Source organism: Physeter macrocephalus, chromosome 4 (genome assembly GCF_002837175.3).
Source record: "Physeter macrocephalus isolate SW-GA chromosome 4, ASM283717v5, whole genome shotgun sequence".
Classification (NCBI taxonomy): Eukaryota; Metazoa; Chordata; class Mammalia; order Artiodactyla; family Physeteridae; genus Physeter; species Physeter macrocephalus.
This window is the reverse complement of record NC_041217.1, coordinates 44,511,057-44,534,404: the sequence shown is the minus strand read 5'-3', so window position 1 is coordinate 44,534,404 and position 23,348 is coordinate 44,511,057. Positions and strand designations below refer to the sequence as shown.

Genomic DNA, 23,348 nt, shown 5'->3' with positions numbered 1-23,348 from the left:
TTTTAAGCTTTTAATGTCTTTTGTTTATAAGTTTCTGTTTTGTAGTGTTTAGGGAAGAAATCATCTAAAATTGGCATCACTTGTTAATAATATTAAATTCAGAGTTTATATTTTGGCCACAGAGAATTTGTCATCATGTTGCTGATGTTAGATATCTTTTTTCCCCAGTGTCTAAAGGTGGAAAGTAAGATTATTATTATTTTAATTAATTAATTTTTTTATTTTTGGCCGCGTTGGGTCTTCGTTGCTGCGCATGGGCTTTCTCTAGTTGCAGTGCACGGACTTCTCACTGGGGTGGCTTCTCCAGGCTCACAGGGGGCTTCAGTAGTTGTGGTGCACGGGTTTAGTTGCTCCGCAGCATGTGAGATCTTCCCGGACCAGGGATTGAACCCGTGTCCCCTGCATTGGCAGGTGGATTCTTAACCACTGTGTCACCGGGGAAGCCCCGGAAAGTAAGATTATTGATTTGAGACTTTCTTCTTTTTTAATATAGACAGTTAAAGCTATAAATATCCATCTAAGCCTTGCTTTAGTTGCATCCCATGAGTTTTGGTATGGAGTGTCTTCATTTTCATTCATTTCAAAATATTTTCTAATTTCCCTTTTGATTTCTTCTTTGACTTACTGGTTATTTAGCAGTATGTTGTTTAATTTCCCTGTATTTGTGAGTTAAAGTTTTTTTCTGTTTGTAATTTCATTCCATTGTATGCAGAGACTATAATGTTTATGATTTCAATCCTTTTAAATTTATTGAGACTTGTTTTATGGTCTAGCATATGGTCTATCTTGGGGAACGTTCTGTAAGCACTTGAAAAGAATTCTGCTGTTGTTGTACTGAGCATTCTGTGGATGTCTTTTAAGTCTAGTTGGTTTATGGTGTTATTCTTGTGTTATATTCTTGTTTATCTGTGCATGTTACTTTTGGAAAGGCCCTAGGTTCCTTTCCTAGCAGCTTTCTGTTAGCCCAGTTGTCTTTCTATTGGCAAAAACATAAATATTCCAGCTTGATAGGTTTGCTAATGTATATTGTCTGGCTTCTTCTGTATTAAAACCATAGAGAAAATAGCAAGACAGGAAGAAAGCCCAAGACATTCTCTGATTTTAAGGAACTTAACAGTCTAGCAAGTAGTGGCTTTCTCTGTTGAGGATACCTTTAACATGGATATCACATAAGAAATTGTCACAGTAATCCAGGTAAGAGATGTTGGCAGCCTAACATAAGCATTTAGGAATGGATGGGAAGGTTTCAAGAAATATTAAAGAAATAAAATGAATGGGACATGATGACTGATTAGTTGAGGGGGGGAGCAGGTTTGAGGAAAAGTGAATAGTGAAGGATGATTCCCTATGCTTCTGTCAACAGGTAAGTCACTCAATCATTAACATAGGGAACAAAAGGTTTGGTAAGGTTGAGATGGTTTGAGACCCCAGTTGGACATGGGTGACTAGTAGCCAACTGGTTATGTGACCCTGGCACTCAGAAAAGAGGCTTGAACTTTTGGAAGTCATCAGCATCTAGTTGGTAGTCAAAAGCTGAAAATAGATGAAGTCACTGAGGGAAATTTTGTAGAGAAGAGAATTGAGGAAGGAATTCTGAAGAGCCACATATAGTCCAAGGATGGGCAGAGAAGGAGAAGCCTTCAACAGGGACACGTAAGGAGTGGCCTGTTAATTAGTGGAATACCTGGACAGTGTGCCGTTATAGAAGCCCCAGAGGGACAGCATTTGCAGGAGTAACTGGTCAGCATTATTAAATGCTATATAGAAAGAAAGGAGATAAGGACTGAGATGTGACTGTTGTATTTCATAAGAAGGTTGTTGATATACTTGTTAAGAATAGTTTCAAAATCATGGTTGGAATAAAGTGATAGTTTGCAAACTGAAAGGTGTGGGAGAAGAGAATAGAGACTAGAAGAAGACAGGAACACGGACAGGGATCGAGTGACTTTTTTTTTTTATTAAATAAGACAGGGTGGAGATAGATAGAAATTTGGTGTGTTTATTTTTGTTTGGTTTTGTTTTTAGTTTTGGGTTTTTTTTTAGCTCCTCTGCAGAAAGATTTAAGCATGCTGGTGAGGAAAGAACTAGTAAATTGGGATACATTGAAGAAACAATATTAGTGCTGTCCCTTAAAACAGCAGTCCCCAACCTTTTTGGCACCAGGGACCAGTTTTGTGCAAGACAGTTTTTCCACAAACCTGGTGGTGGGGGGGGATGGGTTTGGGATGCTTCAAGCACATTACACTACTGTGCACTTTATTTCTATTATCATTACATTGTAATATATAATGAAATAATTTTACAATTCACCATAATGCAGAATCAGTGGGAGCCCCAAGCTTGTTTTCACTTGCCACTCACTGATAGGGTTTTTTATTTTTTTTAATGTATTTATTTTTATTTTTTGGCTGCGTTCGGTCTTCGATGTTGCATGTGGGCTTTCTCTACTTGTGGCAAGTGGGGGCTATTCTTCATTGTGGTGTGCGGGCTTCTCGTTGCGGAGCACAGGCCCTAGAGTGCCTGGGCTTCAATAGTTGTGGTGCGTGGGCTCAGTAGTTGTGGCTCGCAGGCTCTAGAGTGCAGGCTCAGTAGTTGTGGTGCACTGGCTTACTTGTTCCGCGGGATGTGGGATCTTCCTGGACCAGGGCTGAACCCATGTCCCCTGCATTGGTAGGCAGATTCTTAACCACTGCGCCACCAGGGAAGTCCCTGATAGGGTTTTGATGTGAATCTGCAAGCATTTGATTTATTATGGTCTCTGTGCAGTCAGACCTCTCTGCTAATGATAATCTGTATTTGCAGCCGCTCCTCAGCGCTAGCATCACCACCTCAACTCCACCGCAGATCATCAGGCATTAGATTCCCATAAGGAGCGTGCAACCTAGATCCCTCGCATGTGCAGTTCACAGTAGGGTTTCTACTCCTATGAGAATCTAATGTTGCCACTGATCTGACAGGAGGTGGAGCTCAGGCGGTAATGCAAGCAATGGGGAGCGGCTGTAAATACAGATGAAGCTTCGCTCTCGCTTGCTCGCTGCTCACCTCCTGCTGTGCGGCCCAGTTCCTAACAGGCCACAGACCAGTACCAGTCTGTGGCCTGGGGGTTGGGGACCTCTGTCTTAAAATGCCTCAGTTTCACTGGATTTCTCAGGAGCTTTATAGATTAGTATTTAACAATCTGAAATGTAAATTTATGAGACACAAGTTAAATTTTCTTTTCATTGTGACCATTTTCCCCTACATTCAAGATTACTGAGGACTTGCCAATCAGATTTGTCATTGTGTTTCAAAATACCTTCTGGGGATAGGTGGAGCAAACTTCCTCTTTAAAAAGGAGTCGTTATTCTAGCAGGAGGATGGATTTCAAAACGTGACCTGAGAAACTATTTAAAGTCTTGTTAAAATATTTGGCCTAGGGCTTCCCTGGTGGCGCAGTGGTTGCGCGTCCGCCTGCCGATGCAGGGGAACCGGGTTCGCGCCCTGGTCTGGGAGGATCCCACATGCCGCGGAGCGGCTGGGCCCGTGAGCCATGGCCGCTGGGCCTGCGCGTCCGGAGCCTGTGCCCCGCAACGGGAGGGGCCACAACAGAGGGAGGCCCGCATACCAAAAAAAAAAAAAAAAAATTTGGCCTAGCCTTCAAATTTTATTCATGTATCTTTTGTATTGGGACTGAGTTATCTTTATGGTTTAGAAAAGAGCCTTAATTAAGCGGGCATCAGTTTTCTTTCTTTTTTTTAAGCTTATTTTCTTATTTTTCTTTCTTTTTTTTAAAGATATTTAATTTTTAGAGCAAAATGAATAAATATATAGAAAGGACTCAAAACAGTTCTTATGCGTTGTTATTGGTGTTGGTTTTGTTATTGTTTTTTAGCAAGTGTTATTATTAAGAAGAGATCAATTTTCACAAAGAAAACAATTTTCAAACACTTGCATTTAATTTGAAAGCAGTTGACATGATAACAGATCAACTAAAATGCTTAGCGTATTCCAAAATATGTCTGATTTTGGTTATTAGTTCTCATTATGTCCTTGATGTTTGGACTGCCACTAAATGGTGAGGACATATTTACATACAGTGTATGTAATAGTCATCAGAATATTAATGCAAAAACTGAAAAAATAACCTTTTGACGTTTTGCTATAACAGGTCACTTTCCCTGCCTACTACCTCACAGTTCCTTTGAAGATGATGCTTTTGAGTCTGGCCTTTTCATTCTACTACCTCTTTAATAACTCTGTTGTCCTATTCAGTGGAGTACGTTTTACACACAGTGTAGAATTTTGCTATGTAGAAGAGAAACCTGGAGCTTCAAACTATGTACACAAAGTTAGAAACTGTCCTTCACTTGCAGTGTTTCAACTTCAGATCAGGCATTTTCTCTGTGAATGGTTTTATCCTTCCTTACTGTTCCTTCTTCTAAATTTGGCGTTAGGTTGGAGGTAGACTTGTTTCTTTTTGTCCCTCTGAACACTAGGAAGGTAAGCCACCTAAATTAGCCCTTCGTAGCTTTCTCAGCCCTTCTTTATCAAGTTCTATTTTCCAGGCATTTCCTCCTCTAAATCAGAAGCCCTTCTCTTTATACCTGTCCCAAGTATTTGTCAGTATTTGTACTGACATTAGTGTATTAAGTTATTTATATCTAGGATGATGTGTACAATATAGGGTTACAATTCAATCCGTTTATTTTGGGAAGAAGTATTTTTACAATCAAAATTGGGTCTTCAGAGGGTATTATTGCTGGAAAAACCTTGAACCGCCAAAAATCACACAGTTTCATCTGTAAATTAATACTCTGCTGAGAATTATAACACTGAGTAGTGTTATAAATAAGCTTTCATTTATTTTTCTTTTTGTTTTTATTTTCTGCTTTTAGCTTTATTTTTCAAGATAGTTAAAATTTTTCTCTTCTCTGATGTTTCCCTGCTTGTTGGTTGCTATGGAAATGTCCCAGAGAAATGGCAAATTAAGTTAAGGCCAAAAATAATAGTTAAACTCATCTCATGGGGTAGGATGGGGTCAAAGGAGATCCAAGATTTTCTTCTTACAGACAATAAGGTTTTGTTTGTTTAATGTAATATCTTATTCAGGGCAACTTACACTTTAAATTCACATAAGAACTGAGTTTTAGTCTCAGCTCAAAGATTTATTAGCTTTGGGCAAGTTATTTAATGCTGCTGAAGCTCAAAACGGGTATAAAATTGGTATAAAAATGCCTCAGAGGAGTGACTAGGCCAGAGTAGATACTTGATGAATTTCAATTTTCATATTTCTTCCTCTAAATCAGAGACACATAAAATGAACCTTAATAGAGGAGATGGTAATAACTTTTTAACAATTTTTAAGCTGTCAGTTTGTAACATTTAAATGAAATCTTCAAAGCAGTATAATTTAGCTATTTAGTAGGGTTATTGCTGTGCTCATAGAACAATCTGAAAGGTGTCTTTATGTTTTTAAATTATTACATTAAAAATTTGAAAACTAAGAGTTTATAAAAAGTCTTTAATGACTGTTTAACAGCTTTATTAAAGTATAATTTACATACTGTAAAATTTACTTATTTTAAGTGCACAGTTCAATGATTTTTAGAAAATTTTGCAGAATTGTGCAACCATCAACACAATTCAATTTTAGAACATTTCCATCACCCCTAAAAGCTCTCTTGCCTTAATGACTATTAACTTTCACCTGTAAGTGGCACAAATTACAGAATTTAAAAGTAGCAGCTTGTGATTTAGGCTGGACTGAGTTTGAATCATAGTCCTGCCACTTACTAGCTTTATGTCTTTGGATAATTCTCTGTATTTTGGATTCTTTATCTTTAAAATGGAGATAATAATTACATTACAGTACTGCGGTGAACATTTACTTAATTAGATACAGTATAGAGCACTGAAAGTGCTGGCACCTAGTTGGTGCTTAACAAATACTGGTTACTGGTGGTGAATTGTATTATGGTTTAGATTTGTGGTAGACATTTAAATGAGAGAAGCACCTGAAAACACCTAGCATAAGGCCTGACACATGGTTTACTTTCAGAAACCTAAGCTCTGTTATGCATCGTGTCATCATAATTTTGTCTGTAGTAGCTCTTTGGGAATTGGTTTAATCACGCTTAAACCTTAAGGCTCACAACATGTAGTTGTTTTTTATTTTGCAGAGGCATGGATTTGAATTGAGTAACTACAAGGCAGCTACAAGACTTAGAGTTTGATATCTGCAAACTAGTCACTTAGCTGGTGGAATGAGTCACTGGTCTTATTGTTTACTGTTCGTCAAAATAATTTTCTTACTCTGATAAGATCTTATTTCTTTGTAAAAAAGAAATAAGCTCTGAAAAAAGTCTAATGATAATATTGATGATTAATTTTATTAATATAAAAGTATAGAGATTTTTCTTTTAAGTTTTAATCAGAACTTAGAAGTTGGGATGACTTAGTAAAATGTCAAATGTCAGATTCTGTATTGTAGCTCCTATCAATGACATGAAGAAGGCAAATAAAACAACCTTTTAAATGCTGTCTACGCACCCACCTACTGGTGTAAAAATGTGTATTTTATTGGGGAAGTTATATTTTTTTAATTTGGGCTTTCTTCAAGGTTGGTGGACTGATTGGTATTTAATTTGTGTGTATTCTGAATTATCTATTATGAATTATCAACAGTAAGATCACTAATTGTTGCCGTTTACATAGGAGAGTAGGCCTTACGGTAAACTGATGGGAAAGTTAGCCATTGCTCTCAACACTGAGCAGCAGAGTCACTCTTGGATTTTTTAAGACATGAAGATTCATCATTCATGCTCTGTTTCTGATTAGGAAGCTTCCAGTAGTATTATTCCTAATGAGCTAGATTTGGGCTGACCCCTAACACATAACTATTTATCTGCAGACTTTGAGCACACGTGCATTAATTAATAGAATTTTTTTTTTTCTGACAAAACCTTGCTCGGAAGAAGTTTAAAGAATCTGAATGTTGGTATTTAGTAATTTTATCTCATATGTTTACTCTTGACTGAAAGAATGTTTGTTTATTACATCCACAAAGCTGTATGTCCTGTGTGGTTTAGATATGTTTTGTGGTTGAACAACTGTCTTTGAGAAGCTTGGAGAATGTTTGGAAAGATGACTTTGGAGAAAGATGTTTAAAGAATGAGGAAGTGGAAATTCTTCTTAGACCTAATAACTACAATTGATGACACTTTTGAGTCTTTAAAAAATTTTTGGTTTATGATTTTGATGATTGAAATAGAATCATCAAAGAGCGACTTACTGTTCTTAACCATCAACTTTCCTAGGCAAAATCAAACTTTTAAAATACTATTTTCCCCTTAGTCTCTCAAACCTATCTTTATGGTCAAACGAATGCTTATATTTTTAGTGACGATATGGGTGCTGATTCTGAATGTTAACTCTATCAAGTTTGTTATATATCTCTAAGAACTATTTTACTGGAAAATTTAAGAGGTTAGTAACTATATACTTCATTTTACTAGGTTAATACAGATGGAAATGATACATAAGAGTAATAAATTATACTAGTTCTGTGAAACATAAATTCTAGAAAAGTTATTAAAAGAGTTTTTAATGAATTTTGAAAAGAAATAAGTTTTGATGATTTGGCTATGCAAATTTGTAAAAGGTCAATTTTATAAGGAAAAATGTTTTGAATAGCCTTATAGTAATTTATCTTAGAGCCTAAATTGTGTTCTAAATGTGCTCTTCTCTTGCTTTCATTCTTTCAAATTTTTTGCACTTATATGAGTAATTCATGATTGTAATTCATTTTGTAAGTTGCCCAACTGTGTAACTGCTATTAAGTTTGTTAGATATCTTTCCAGACCTTTTTCTTCTATCCATTTATATTCATTAATACCAAGACTAATACGTAGGATTATTTTTTCCCAACACAAATGACATCATATTTATTGGTCTGAAAATTTTGCTTTTACTTAACATTTCTACATGCTTAACTAATTCTCTTTTTAATTATTCCATATGTTTTCATAGTATAGGCATACCCTGTGTTAGAAACAATGAAGTGGGTCATCTCCTGCCTCTTCAGTGCCTTCACATTACTCTTCACATTATGACCAAATACCATACTATGAGTTAAAAGATCCTGTAGTTTTTGGTTCCTTCTAATTCTTTAGTCTCATCTCATATCTTTCTCTCTTGCTCTCTGTTTATTTTTTGTTTTGTTTTGTTTCTGGCTTCCCTGTTGCTTTGGTTTTTTTCAAGCTCCCCAATTGTATTATATTTTGTCTAGTCTCAGAATCTGTGGTTATGCTTTTCCTTTACCTAAAATCTACATACACATATTATGTATTATTCTTTCCATAACTTTTATTCAGCCTTCGTCTTCAAATCTTAACATAAATATCACCTCTGCAGGGAAGCAATGCCCTGTTACACATTACACACAACCTCACCCCCATTTGGTTAGATTATCTCAGTTATATGTGCTTATATCTCCCTGTCCCTTACCTGCATGTCATTTACCATAACTTGCAGTCATGTTATTTAGTTGTATCACTATTGTTTGTATAGCTAATGAAGGAAATAATGTTAGCCCCTTGCAGACTTGGAATGATTTGCTATTTTTTATCTCCAATACTGGGCATGTAATAAAGACCAATAAAAATTTTTTGCAAGTAGTTAATGTTTAATTTTTACTGGGAATGGAAAAAAGGTTTCTGGGTATAATTTCTCAGAAAAGCTGGTTTAATGAAGAAAGGGAAGAGTTGTAAATAGTAGCATTAAAATACTTTTTTTCCACTTAATATATATTTGTAAATCAACCAATTTGGATAAAGAAACTAAAAGGAAAGTATAATGGCTTATCTGTGGAGGTGGGGTGGGAATGAGGACTAGAGAGGTGGGAGATAGCCCTGGGAGGGAGATATTTCACTGTAATTATTAAAATTTTTTTTGACCCACGTGATCATATATTACTTAACACTTTTTTTAAAGAGTCTGTTGAGATTGTGGTGTAAATACAGAGAAAATATATGTTCTTATAAATTATTGCTTTTATTTTTTCTATATTCTTAAGTTTTCAACAGTTATTTTATTTCAATATGCCTGGATCAGTGATTCTTATCTTCCCTTTCCCTCCCTCTCCAAACAAAACACATCTTTAAGAATCTGATATAAGTCATGGATCTTATTCCTAGAAGAATGAGCATGTTGTATATAAACAGCTTTATGTAGCATTTCCAAGGTTGATGGGTACCTTAATCTGTGCCAGATATTGTTAACTGTAGTTTTAATATGCAAGGATTTTTTAAAATCTTTCAGATATTCAGTGATGGCTTTACGTGCAACGTAGTACAGTGGGGGAGCAGGGGGTACTAAAAGTAGGATTCAGGAAACTTGGTTTCTGATCCTGGCTCTGCCATTATTAAGCTGTATGACTTTGAGTGAAACTCTTTTACTTGTCTTTGGTATCCTCCATGTCAAGTTGGTATAGTGGAAAGTGCATAGACTTTAATGTTAAGTACTGGCCTGAAGTTGACGTGTTTTGACTTCACCACTTACTACCTGTATCACCGTGGACAAATTCTCTGAATGTTATTTTATTTCTCTGTGAGAAGAAGGAAAATGATTCCAACTTCTTTGGGTTTTAAAGATTAAATGAAAAGAGGTGTTTGAAAAAGCTCAATAACACTTATTACTGATAGAGATATAAATAAATGTTAGTTACCTCATCTTGAAAAATTAGGCTAGAACTAGATGTTCTCTAAGGTATCTTTTATCAATGATTTCTCTTAGGATTCTATTTTAAATAGTTCTTATTATGACAGAATAATTTGGAAAATTTGTTATAACAGCACTGATCTGAAATCATGTGGGAGAGCAGTGAGGTATTTTAAGTCTGTAAAACTGATGTTGACCATATTTTCTGCCTGTTTTCTGTGTTCTACTGTGCTGGATATGTAGTAAATCTCCAAATACTTGCTGCAGTTCTAAGATTCATGAAACACTAATGTAGGTTAGACTTTCTTAACCTGGAGTCTTTAAATACCCAAGAGATCTATGAATAGATTTTCACAGGTCTCTGAACTCTTTGAAATGAAATGCAAAATTTTTACTCTGCCTAAATTGTAGTGAGAAACAAGCTATAGCTTTCATAGTGAACAAGGCAGATTAGGTCTCTGTTCTCATGACATCTACATTCTAATATAAGATAGACACTGAGTAAACAAATAAAAACATAAGAAAGTGTAACTTATAGATGGTAGAACTATTTTGTAGGGAATTTAAGTACAGTGATGGACTAGAGAGTGACTTAAGAGATTATTTTAGCGTTTTAAGTGGTCAGGGAGTTCTGAAGAGTTGACATTTTTGATGACATCTAAATGATAAAGAGTGGCCTTCAATTCAAAGATTAGACAGAGAGACTAGCTAGTACTAGTATCCTAAGATAGGAACAAGCTTCACTTGAGTAGCTGAAGGATAGTGGAGTGATGGAGACAAGTGTTAGAAACTGAAGTTGGAGAGATAATTACTGGTCTTATCATTTAGGGCTTTGTAAACCAGAGTATAATATCCAGATTTTATTCTCAATGTAAGAGGAAGCCATTTCAAGATTTTTAACTGGAGAATGTTCAGAAAAGGAAACTCAAGATAGAACCCTCATAACTCACTTCAGCATTTAGGAGTTTAAGAGATCAAAAACAATAAGCCAGTGAATTGGCAAGGATGAGGGGAGTGTGGTTCATTAACACTTTTAAGAAGGAGGGAATAGTCATGTTTCATATCTTGTTTAGAAGACAAGTAAGGTTAGAACAATGACCTAATCATTAGATTTGTCAACATTGTTGTCTGCCAGAAGAATGAAATTACTGTGAAGTCAATAAATAGCTATTAGGGGACTTCCTTGGTGGTCCAGTGGTTAAGAATCCACCTTCCAATGCAGGAGATGCAGGTTCAATCCCTGGTCGGGGAACTAAGATCCCACATGCCGCGGGACAGTTAAGCCCACATACCACATCATCTGAGCCCATGTGCCACAACTACTGAGCTTGCACACTCTGTAGTCCGTGTGCCACAACGAAAGATCCTGCATGCCACAACGAAGATCCCACGTGCTGCAACTAAGATCCAACACAGCCAAATAAATAAATAAATAAATATTTTTAAAAAAGTAGCTATTAGCAGCTTTGTGACATTGGTCTTTTCTGTTTTAACTTTCAAAAAATTTAAAATTTTTTAAATTTCATTTTTGTGACATTGGTTTTTGAATGAACCTGCAAGTAATTCTTCCTTTTTTAACCTTTAACCTGTGGGTGGTGATATGGTTAAGAGTTCGGGTTTTGAGCCAGACTGTCTGGGTTAATATTGCATCTCTATTTGTTTTTAGTGTATTCAGCCTCACTAAACCTCCATTTCTCATGGAGTTAACAGTTGAACATGGGGATTAGGGGTGCTGACCCTCTGCTCAGTTGAAAATCTGTGTATAATTTGTAATAGGTTCTCTGTATATGCGGTTCCTCCTCATCTGCAGTTCCGCATTCAAGGATTCAGCCGACTGCAGATCATGTAGTACTGTAGTATTTACTATTGAAAAAAAAAAATCCATGTATAAGTGGACCCTTGCTATTAAAACCCATGTTGTTCAGGGATCGGCTGTATCTGTAAAATGGGATAACAGTAGTTACTACCTTTTATAATTTTGTTCTGTGTAAAGCAGTTAGCTGTATAAATAGTAAAAATTATAATGATTGTGCAATAAAATGTTCATATTTTGTGCTCTTTGGGGTTTCTGTAGTTTTATAGTGTTTAAGGAAATAAGGTGCTGTGTTTTAACTTTGTTTTATGATTAATTAACAAATGTTAAGTGCTCTACAAGGCCATACTGGTAAAAAGGAAAGAACCATTAACTCAACTTAAGTAAAGATTAACTTAAGATCAGATTCTTTGTAGGCATTATTTTAAACTGCCATGCTAATCTATAGAAAAGTTTGTATGGATGATACTTTATCAACTTAATCAACTTCAGCAAACATTTCTGACTGATATCCAGTCCTCGTTCTGAATATTATGTCTTTCACTTTTTTTCCTTTATTTTGGAGCCTTCTGCAACCCCATGTACAATTGTAATTGTAGCATTTGACTGTACAGTTGAGTGATTAGATACTGTATTTTTTTTTTTTAGCACTCTGGATAATAGTCTGATTTTATTAAGTAATAATTTAATATAAACATACTTATAGCTACTCATTCTGTTTGAAGATGCATTTAATTTAAATTATTTATAATTAAAACATCATAGAAATCAAAATGTGGGCAATTTCTGTATTCACTTTCTTATTATCGCAAGGGCAATTTGGACATATACTCAGATAACTTTAATTTTAGATCCTAAACGTGAAATTAACTTGGTAACTGTTTAGGTTCTTAAATTTTTTTTCCACTGTCCATTTATCTGATAGCACACTTCGCAGAAACCCAGACAAAGCTGAGGTTACTCAGAAGACAGATACTATGAGTATGCTGTTTCACTATTTCCCTAATGATTCAGAGTCTGGCACACAGTAGTAGTAGTGTTTAGTAAATATTTGTTGAATGAATGGATAAAATTTTTAGCATACCTAATAGAAATCGTTCTCTCAATAATGGGCTTGCATTTAAGGTTGAGTTACTTCAATAAAACATGAATTAAACGTAATGCTCGAAGAGTAAAATGTGTAGATAATTTACTTTTCTAATAATTACAGCTTAAATGACATTTTTGTTTCCATCTTTGTAAGCAGTCTCTGCTGAGCATAATCAAATCGTTAAGAACTTGTAACACTATGTTACTTTATTGTTCTGTGCACCAGTTCTCATTTTTAGAAACTACAGTTAGAGTAAGTACTGCAGGTATTGTTTAAGATGTGTGCTAGAAACTTCAGATTAGGTTTTGTATGTAAAGAAAATTTCTATTAGATGCAGGTGATAAGTTTTGTGATTTGGTTTTTATCCCCTACCAAAAGGAGAGGGTAGACAGTGAAATTTGGCTGTATATGTGTTCTTGTTAACTGTATTGACCTATCATTCTTAAATTTGGGAATTTAAAAAATCTTTTGAAGTAAATACTTTTCACTATGTTCTAACACACCATACTGTAGCAACAAGTATAAGCCATAACAGAGGCTTAAAAGATCTTTACCAGTAAATAAAACTCTAAAAATAAACCTTAAAAAGAACCCCACGGTCTCTTTTTATCTCATTACCCGCACTGAATTTGATGATAAAGTATTTTAAGGTAGATTTTATTTTAGGCCAGTTTTTTTAAGACTCTTTACTAGGGTGTAACATAGACCGAAATGCATATGCTGTAAGTGTAAATTAAAGCTTGATAAATTTTCACAGCTGAACATATTAACATGTTCAGATCAGAATATTATTAGCTGTCTTAAAAAGGCTAATTTTAAAATATAAAACAATCATAGACTTAGATAAACTTGAGAGACTTACATCTTGGATCTAACTTTATTACTAACTTGTCACCTTCAGCAAGTTATTTCCTTTTTCTGGGGTCTACTCCCCATCTCTAAAATGAGGGGATAAGACTAGATGTTTTATTATGGCTCTCACTCTGTAAAAACGCAAAGAGGTGGACTGTGTTGATATAAATGTGGTATAAAATCTTATAGGTAGTAGGGTGAGAATGTACAGTTTAATTGAAAAGGAAGACGCTCATTTTTTTTTCTTTGTTTTTCAGGTAATATTTCACACTATGTGCTGACTGTATTTACAGAAGATATTTAAAAAAAAAAAAGATAAACTTTTTTCAAAGATTTTGATTCCAGTGGAATCTTTGCTTTAGATTTTGTGTGTGTGAGTGAATTGTAACTCCAGAAACAATGCCTGTACAAGCTCCACAGTGGACGGATTTCCTCTCCTGCCCAATTTGCACTCAGACTTTCGACGAAACAATTCGAAAGCCCATCAGTTTGGGTTGTGGCCATACTGTCTGCAAGATGTGCCTGAACAAACTCCATCGCAAGGCTTGCCCGTTTGACCAGACCACTATCAATACAGACATTGAACTCCTCCCAGTAAACTCAGCATTGCTGCAGCTAGTGGGTGCTCAGGTAAGTTGAGTAACTTGTTATCCTTTTAAATTTCTGTATGTGTGTTTTTTCCTCTCGAGGCAAACTTGTTAAGATCTGGTAATATTGCATTCTATATATTTTTTTAACATCTTTATTGGAGTATAATTGCTTTACAGTGGTGTGTTAGTTTCTGCTTTATTATAACAAAGTGAATCAGCTATACATATACATATAACAACATATCTCTTCCCTCTTGCATCTCCCTCCCTCCCACCCTCCCTATCCGCCCCCCAGGTGGTCACAAAGCACCGACCTGATCTCCTTGTGCTTTGCAGCTGCTTCCCACTAGCTATTAGTTTTACATTTGGTAGTGTATATATGTCCATGCCACTCTCTCACTTTGTCCCAGCTTACCCTTCTCCCTTCCCCTCAAATCCATTCTCTAGTAGGTCTGCGTCGTTATTCCTGTCCTGCCCCTAGGTTCTTCATGACAATTAAAAAAAAAAAAATTTCTTAGATTCCATATATATGTGTTAGCATACGGTATTTGTTTTGCTCTCTCTGACTTACTTCACTCTGTATGACAGACTCTAGGTCCATCCACCTCACTACAAATAACTCAGGTTCATTTCCTTTTATGGCTGAGTAATATTCCATTGTATATATGTGCCACATCTTCTTTATCCATTCATCTGTCGAAGGACACTTAGGTTGGTTCCATGTCCTGGCTATTGTAAATAGCTCTGCAATGAACATTGTGGTACATGTATCTTTTTGAATTATGGTTTTCTCAGGATATATGCCCAGTAGTGGAATTGCTAGGTCGTATGGTAGTTCTGTTTGTAGTTGTTTAAGGAACTTTCATACTGTTCTCCATAGTGGCTGTATCAATTTACATTCCCACCAACAGTGCAAGAGGATTCCCTTTTCTCCACACCCTCTCCAGCATTTACTGTTTGTAGATTTTTTGATAATGGCCATTCTGACCGGTGTGAGATGATATCTCATTGTAGTTTTGATTTGCATTTCTCTAATGATTGTCCCCATTGTTTTTGTTTTTATTTCCTTTTCTCTAGGAGGTGGGTCATAAAGGATCTTGCTGTGATTTATGTTATAGAGTGTTCTGCCTATGTTTTCCTCTAAGAGTTTGATAGTGTCTGGCCTTACATTTAAGTCTTTAATCCATTTTGAGCTTATTTTTGTATATGGTGTTAAGGAGTTTTCTAATTTCATTCTTTCACATGTAGCTGTCCTGTTTTCCCAGCACCACTTATTGAAGAGGCAGTCTTTTCTCAATTGTATATTCTTGCCTCCTTTATCAAAAGTAAGGTGAACATATGTGTGTGGGTTTATCTCTGGGCTTTCTGTCCTGTTCCACTGATCTATATTTCTGTTTTTATGCCAGTACCACACTGTCTTGATTACTGTAGCTTTGTAGTATTGTCTGAAGTCAGGGAGCCTGATTCCTCTAGCTCCGTTTTTCGTTCTCAAGATTGCTTTGACTATTCGGGGTCTTTTGTTTTTCCATACAAATTGTGAAATTTTTTGTTCTAGTTCTGTGAAAAATGCCAGTGGTAGTTTGATAGGGATTGCATTGAATCTGTAGATAGCTTTGGGTAGTATAGTCATTTTCGCAATGCTGATTCTTCCAATCCAAGAACATGGAATATCTCTCCATCTATTTGTATCATCTTTAATTTCTTTCATCAGTGTCTTATAATTTTCTGCATGCAGGTCTTTGTCTCCTTAGGTAGGTTTAATCCTAGGTACTTTATTCTTTATGTTGCAATGGTGAATGGGTGTGTTTCCTTAATTTCTCTTTCAGATTTTTCATCATTAGTGTATAGGAATGCAACAGATTTCTGTGCATTAATTTTATATCCTACTACTTTACCAAATTCATTGATTAGCTCTAGTAGTTTTCTGGTAGCATCTTTAGGATTCCCTATGTATAGTATCATGTCACCTGCAAACAGCGACAGTTTTACCTCTTCTTTTCCGACTTGGATTCCTTTTATTTCTTTTTTTTCTCTGATCACTGTGGCTAAAACTTCCAAAACTATGTTGAATAATAGTGGTGAGAGTGGGCAACCTTGTTTTGTTCCTGGAAATGGTTTCATTTTTCACCACTGAGAACAATGTTGGCTGTGGGTTTGTCATATATGGCCTTCATTATGTTGAGGTAAGTTCCCTCTATGTCTACCTTCTGGAGGGTTTTTATCATAAATGGGTGTTGAATTCCGTCGAAAGCTTTTTCTGCATCTACTGAGATTATCATATGGTTTTTATCCTTCAATTTGTTAACATGGTTTATCACACTGCTTTGCATATAGTGAAGAATCCTTGCCTTCTTGGGATAAATCCCACTTAATCATGGTGTATGATCCTTTTAATGTGCTGTTGGATTCTGTTTGCTAGTATTTTGTTGTGGATTTTTGCATCTATGTTCATCAGTGATACTGGCCTGTACTTTTCTTTCTTTTTGACATCTTTGTCTGGTTTTGGTATCAGGGTGATGGTGGCATCATAGAATGAGTTTGGGAGTGTTCCTCCCTCTGCTAAATTTTGGAACAGTTTCAGAAGGATAGGTGTTAGGTCTTATCTAAATGTGTGATAGAATTCGCCTGTGAAGCCATCTGGTCCTGGCTTTTGTCTGTCGGAAGATTTAAAATCACAGTCTCTAGTCCAGTGCTCGTGTTTGGTCTGTTTATATTTTCTATTTCTTCCTGGTTCAGTCTAGGAAGATTGTGCTTTTCTAAGAATGTGTCCATTTCTTCCAACTTGTCCATTTTATTGGCATATATAGCTGCTTGTAGTAATCTCTCATGATCCTTTTATTTCTGCAGTGTCAGTTGTTACTTCTCCTTTTTCATTTCTAATTCTGCTGATTTGAGTCTTCTCCCTTTTTTTCTTGATGAGTCTGGCTAATGGTTTATTAATTTTGTTTATCGTCTCAAAGAACCAGCTTTTAGTTTTATTGATCTTTGCTATCGTTTCCTTCATTTCTTTTTCATTTATTTCTTATCTGATCTTTAAGATTTCTTTCGTCTCAGGAGGTTGTGCTTTTCTAAGCATTTGTCCATTTCTTCCAGGTTGTCCATTTTGTTGACATATAGTTGCTTCTAGTAATCTCTCATGATCCTTTGTATTTCTTTAGTGTCAGTTGTTACTTCTCCTTTTTCATTTCTAATTCTATTGATTTGAGTCTTCTCCCTTTTTTTCTTGATGAGTCTGGCTAATGGTTTATTAATTTTGTTTATCGTCTCAAAGAACCAGCTTTTAGTTTTATTGATCTTTGCTATCGTTTCCTTCATTTCTTTTTCATTTATTTCTTATCTGATCTTTAAGATTTCTTTCCTTTTGCTAACATTGGGGTTTTATGGTTCTTCCTTCTGTTTCCTTCTCTGATTGCTTTTGCTCGTGCTTCTCTAACTGCTGCTTTAGGTGTAAGATTAGGTTGTTTATTAGAGATGTTTCTTGCTTCTTGAGGTAGGATTGTATTGCTAGAAACTTCCCTCTTAGAACTACTTTTGCTGCATCCCATAGGTTTTGAGTCATTGTATTTTCATTTTCATTTGCTTCTAGTTATTTTTTGATCTCCTCTTGATTTCTTCAGTGATCTCTTGGTTATGTAGTAGTGTATTGTTTGGTCTCCATGTGTTTGTATTTTTTATAGTGGCTAATGGTTTATCAGTTTTGTTTATCTTCTCAGAGAACCAGCTTTTAGTTTTACTGATCTTTGCTCTTGTTTCTTTCATTCCTTTTTCACTCATTTCTGATCTGATCTTTATGATTTCTTTCCTTTTGCTAACTTTGGGGTTTTTTGTTCTTCTTTCTCTGATTGCTTTAGGTGTAAGGTTAGGTTGTTTATTTGAGATGTTTCTTGTTTCTTAAGGCAGGATTGTATTGCTATAAACTTCCCTCTTAGAGCTGCTTTTGCTGCCTCCCATAGGTTTTGGGTCATCATGTTTTCTTTGTCATTTGTTTCTAGGTTTTTTTTAATTTTCTCTTTGATTTCTTCAGTGATCTCTTGGTTATTAGGTAGTGTACTGTTTAGCCTCCATGTGTTTGTATGTTTTTACAGGTTTTTTTTCCTGTAATTGATATCTAGTCTCATAGCGCTGTGGTCAGAAAAGATACTTGATACGCTTTCAGTTTTGTTAAATTTACCAAGGCTTGGTTTGTGACCCAAGATATGATCTATCCTGGAGAATGTTCCATGAGCACTTGAGAAGAAAGTGTATTCTGTTGTTTTTGGATGGGATGTCCTATAAATATCAATTAAGTTCATCTTGTTTAATGTCTCATTTAAAGCTTGTGTTTCCTTATTTATTTTCATTTTGGATGATCTGTCCATTGGTGAAAGAGGAGTGGTAAAGTCCCCTACTATGATTGTGTTACTGTCCTTTTCCCCTTTTATGGCTGTTAGTACATTTAATCCATTTCCATTGAAGGTAATTATCAATATGTGTGTTCCTATTACCATTTTCTTAATTGTTTTGGGTTTGTTTTTGTGTGTCTTTTCCTCCTCTCGTGTTTCCTGCCTAGAGAAGTTCCTTTAGCTTTTGTTGTAAAGCTAGTTTGGTGGTGCTGAACTCTGTTAGCTTTTGCTTCTCTGTAAAGGTTTTAATTTCTCTGGTGAATCTGAACGAGGACCTTGCTGGGTAGAGTAATTTGGTTGTAGGTTTTTCCCTTTCATCACTTTAAATATGTCCTGCCACTCCCTCTGGCTTGCCGAGTTTCTGCTGAAATATTAGCTAACTTTATCGGGATTCCATTGTATGTTATTTGTTGTTTTTCCATTCCTGCTTTTAATATTTTTTCTTTGTATTTAATTTCTGGTGGTTTGATTAATATGTGTCTTGGCCTGTTTCTCCTTGGATTTATCCTGTATGGGACTCTTTCTGCTTGCTGGACTTGATTAACTATTTCCTTTCCCATATTAGGGAAGTTTTCAACTGTAATCTCTTCAAATATTTTCTCAGTCCTTTTCTTTTTCTCTTCTTCTTCTGGGACCCCTAGAATTCGAATGTTGGTGCCTTTAATGTTGTCCCAGGGGTCTCTGAGACTGTCCTCAATTCTTTTCATTCTTTTTCCTTTATTCTGCTCTGCAGTAGTTATTTCTACTATTTTCTCTTCCAGGTCAGTTATCTGTTCTTCTGCCTCAGTTATTCTATTGATTCCTTCTAGAGAATTTTTAATTTCATTTATTGTGTTGTTCATCATTGTTTGTTTGCTCCTTAGTTCTTCTAGGTTCTTGTTAAATGTTTCTTGTATTTTCTCCATTCGTATTTCCAAGATTTTGGATCATCTTTACTATCATTACTCTGAATTCTTTTTCAGGTAGACTGCCTGTTTCCTCTTCATTTGTTTGGTCTGGTCGGTTTTTACCTTGCTCGTTCATCTGCTATGTGTTTCTCTTTCTTCTCATTTTGCTTCACTTACTGTGTTTGGGGTCTCCTTTTCGCAGGCCCCAGGTTCGTAGTTCTCGTTGTTTTTGGTGCCCCCAGTGGCTGTGATTCGTTCAGTGAGTTGTGTAGGCTTCCTGGTGGAAGGGACTAGTGCCTTTGTTCTGGTGGTTGAGCCAGGATCTTGTCTTTCTGGTGGTCACGTCTGCGTCTGGTGGTGTGTTTTGGGGTGTCTCTGACCTTATTATGATTTTAGGCAGCCTCTAGTGCCTTTGTTCTGGTGGTTGAGCCAGGATCTTGTCTTTCTGGTGGTCACGTCTGCGTCTGGTGGTGTGTTTTGGGGTGTCTCTGACCTTATTATGATTTTAGGCAGCCTCTTTGCTGATGGGTGAGGTTGTGTTCCTGTCTTGCTAGTTGTTTGGCATAGGGTGTTCAGCACTGTAGCTTGCTGGTCATTGAGTGGAGCTGGGTCTTGGCGTTGAGTTGGAGATCTCTGGGAGATTTTTGCCGTTTGATATTACGTGGAGCTGGGAGGTCTCTGGTGGACCAATGTCCTGAACTTGGCTCTCCCACCTCAGAGGTACAGGCCTGACGTCTGGCCGGAGCATCAAGACCCTGTCATTCACACGGCTCAGAATAAAAGGGAGAAAGAAAGGGAGGGAGGGAGGGATGGAGGTAGGAAAATAAAGTTATTAAAATGAAAAATAATTATTAAAAATAAAACATTTTTTTAAAGTAATAAAAAAGAAAGAGAGAGCAACCAAACCAAAACCAAATCCACCAATGATAACAAGCACTAAAAACTATACTTAAAAAAAAAAATGTAGAGATGGAACCCTAGGACAAATGGTAAAAACAAAGCTATACAGACAAAAATCACACACAGAAGCATATACATACACACTCGCAAAAAGAGAAAAAGGGAAAAAAATATATATATATATATAGTTGCTCCCAAAGTTCACCACCTCAAGTTGGTATGATTCGTTATTCATTCAGGTATTCCACAGATGCAGGGTATATCAAGTTGATTGTGGAGATTTATGTGGAGATTTAATCTGCTGCTCCTGAGGATGCTGGGAGAGACTTCCCTTTCTCTTCTTTGTTCTCACAGCTCCTGGGATTCAGCTTTGGATGTGGCCCCGCCTCTGTGTGTAGGTTACCTGAGAGCATCTGATCCCCGCCCAGACAGGATGGGGTTAAAGTAGCTGATTAGGGGGCTCTGGCTCACTGGGGGGGCGGGGTTAGAGAATGCTGGGTGAGCCTGTGGTGACGAAGGCTGGCGTGATGTTGCACTAGCCTGAGGCGCACCATGTGTTCTCCCGGGGAAGTTGTCCCTGGATCACAGGGCCCTGGCAGTGGCCGGCTGCACAGGCTCCAGGGAGGGGAGGTGTGGATAGTGACCTGTGCTTGCACACAAGCTTCTTAGTGGCTGCAGCAGCAGCCGTAGCATCTCACACCTGTCTCTGGGGTCCATGCTGATAGCCGTGGCTCACGCCCATCTCTGGAGCTCGTTTAGGCAGCGCTCTTAATCCCCTCTCCTTGTGCACCAGGAAACAGAGGCAAGAAAACGTCTCTTGCCTCTTCAGAGCTCCAGACCTTTTCCCAGACACACTCCCGGCTAGCTGTGGTGCCCTAGCCCCCTTCAGGCTGTGTTCATGCGGCCAACTCCAGTCCTCTCCCTGGGATCCGCCCTCCGAAGCCAGAGCCTCAGCTCCCAGCCCCCGCCCATCCAGGCGGGTGAGCAGACAAGCCTCTTGAGCTGGTGAGTGCTGGTTGGCACCAATTCTCTGTGCGGGGATCTCTCCACGTTGCCCTCTGCACCCCTTTTGCTGCGCTTTCCTCTGTGGCTCCGCAGCTCCCCCCTCTGTCTCCTGCAGTCTCTGCCCGCGAAGGGGCTTCCTAGTGTGTGGAAACCTTTCCTCCTTCACGGCTCCCTCCCACTGGTGCAGGTCCCGTCCCTATTCTTTTGTCTCTGTTTTTTCTGTTTTCTTTTGCCCTGCCCAGGTACGTGGGGAGTTTATTGCGTTTTGAGAGGTCTGAGGTCTTCTGCCAGCTTTCAGTAGGTGTTCTGTAAGGGTTGTTCCACATGTATATGTATTTCTGATGTATTTGTGGGGAGGAAGGTGATCCCCACGTCTTACTCTTACGCCGTCTTGAAGCTCCTCCTGCCTTCTATTTAAATAGATAAAATTTTGTTCAGCACTGTGCAGATCCTTTATTTCAGTACGTTAAGGAGATTTGTTATGGTGGTGCAGTGTTTCTCAGTCACTGTACAGTAACATTCATTCAGTCTGGTGGTCAGACTTTCTCAACAGCCTTAGCTATCAGATCACTACAGAAACCTAAGAGGTAAGTCACAAGAACTTCTTAATATTGAAGAAAATATTAGTCACAAAATAATTGCATTTTACTTAATAGGAAAAGTCAAGCTGCTTCAGACTATTTTACTTAATAGACACTAACTGAAATGAAAGATCGAGAAAGTGACGAAAACTATAGAACACAGCCTTTGGGAACCATTTGTCTAGAGTAGGAGCAAATACCCCTAGGTACCTAAATATAAAAGTTACTCTAGTAATTCTGAAGGTAATACTCTGAAAGTTTTGTGTCAGTATTCTCAAGGTAGAGATCAATAGTATCTTCAGAAGGTTTCACAAAGCCAAGGGAAGCAGGCTTTTCAGAGTTAGGTATGATTCACTTAAACAACCCCTCACTGTTAATTTGCATAGTGTGAGTCTAAAGTATCGTATGTTTACCATAAATCATTTTCCAAATAAATATTCTGGAACTTTGGACATTAATGTTTATATTAATATTAGTATCACTAATATTTGCTAGATCAGTCTTCCTATAAGTTGATAAAAAGTAGGGAAGGTTGATATTATGTATGTAGGAGATAAAGAGAGCAGTTTTAGAACAGCTTATTCAAAAGGAAAACTTACTGGGACTTCCCTGGCAGTCCCGTGGTTGGGACTCTGTGCTTCTACTGTGGGGGGCACGGGTTCAGTCCCTGGTTGGGGAACTAGGATCCTGCATGCCACATGGAGCAGCCAAAATAAAAGGAAAACTTACTTTATTTACAAATCTATCTTGATGATGTTGCCAGCACTACAAAATATTAATATTTGTCAGAGGGAAATTGCATTTGATTGTTTTTCTTCTCTTCCTGTACTTAATGTTTCATTTCATAATCATTTCTCTTTTTGTTTTAAAAATTCCATTATGACATTTTGGATTATTTTTTAAAATTATTTATTTATTTTTGGCTGTGTTGGGTCTTCGTTGCTGTGTGTGGGCTTTCTCTAGCTGCGGCGAGCGGGAGCTACTCTTTGTTGCAGCGTGCGGGCTTCTCACTGCGGTGGCTTCTCTTTGTTGTGGAGCATGGGCTCTAGGTGCATGGGCTTCACTAGTTGTGGCTCACGGGCTCTAGAGCACAGGCTTAGTAGTTGTGGCGCACGGGCTTAGTTGCTCCGTAGCATGTGGGATCTTCCCAGACTAGGGCTCGAACCCGTGTCACCTGCACTGGCAGCCGGATTCTTAACCACTGCGCCACAAGGGAAGTCCTGGAAGTGTTTTTTTTGTTTTGTTTTGTTTTTTGTTTGTTTGTTTTTGCGGTACGCGGGCCTCTCACTGCCGTGGCCTCTCCCGTTGCGGAGCACAGGCTCCGGACGCACAGGCTCAGCGGCCATGGCTCACGGGCCCAGCCGCTTTGCGGCACGTGGGATCTTCCTGGACCGAGGCATGAACCCGCCGTCCCCTGCATCGGCAGGCGGACTCTCAACCACTGCGCCACCAGGAAAGCCCTTAGTTTAGTTTATAGTATTACTATGAATTCATGGATTTTTTTTTTCTTTTTTTTTTTTTTTTTTTTTTTGCGGTATGCGGGCCTCTCACT

General features: G+C 37.4%; 1 protein-coding gene across 3 annotated transcripts in view; it reads left to right on the top strand.

Moving 5' to 3' along the window:
• RC3H1 (ring finger and CCCH-type domains 1) overlaps nucleotides 1-23,348 on the top strand; it is a 97,804-nt gene that overhangs the window by 18,232 nt on the left and 56,224 nt on the right. For all 3 annotated transcript variants that reach the window (XM_028488588.2, XM_024133621.3, XM_024133620.3), the window contains exon 2: nucleotides 13,709-14,081. In XM_028488588.2, the coding sequence (XP_028344389.1) occupies nucleotides 13,851-14,081 (231 nt within the window). In that variant the 5' untranslated portion in view covers nucleotides 13,709-13,850. The remainder of the gene's footprint in view (nucleotides 1-13,708; nucleotides 14,082-23,348) is intronic.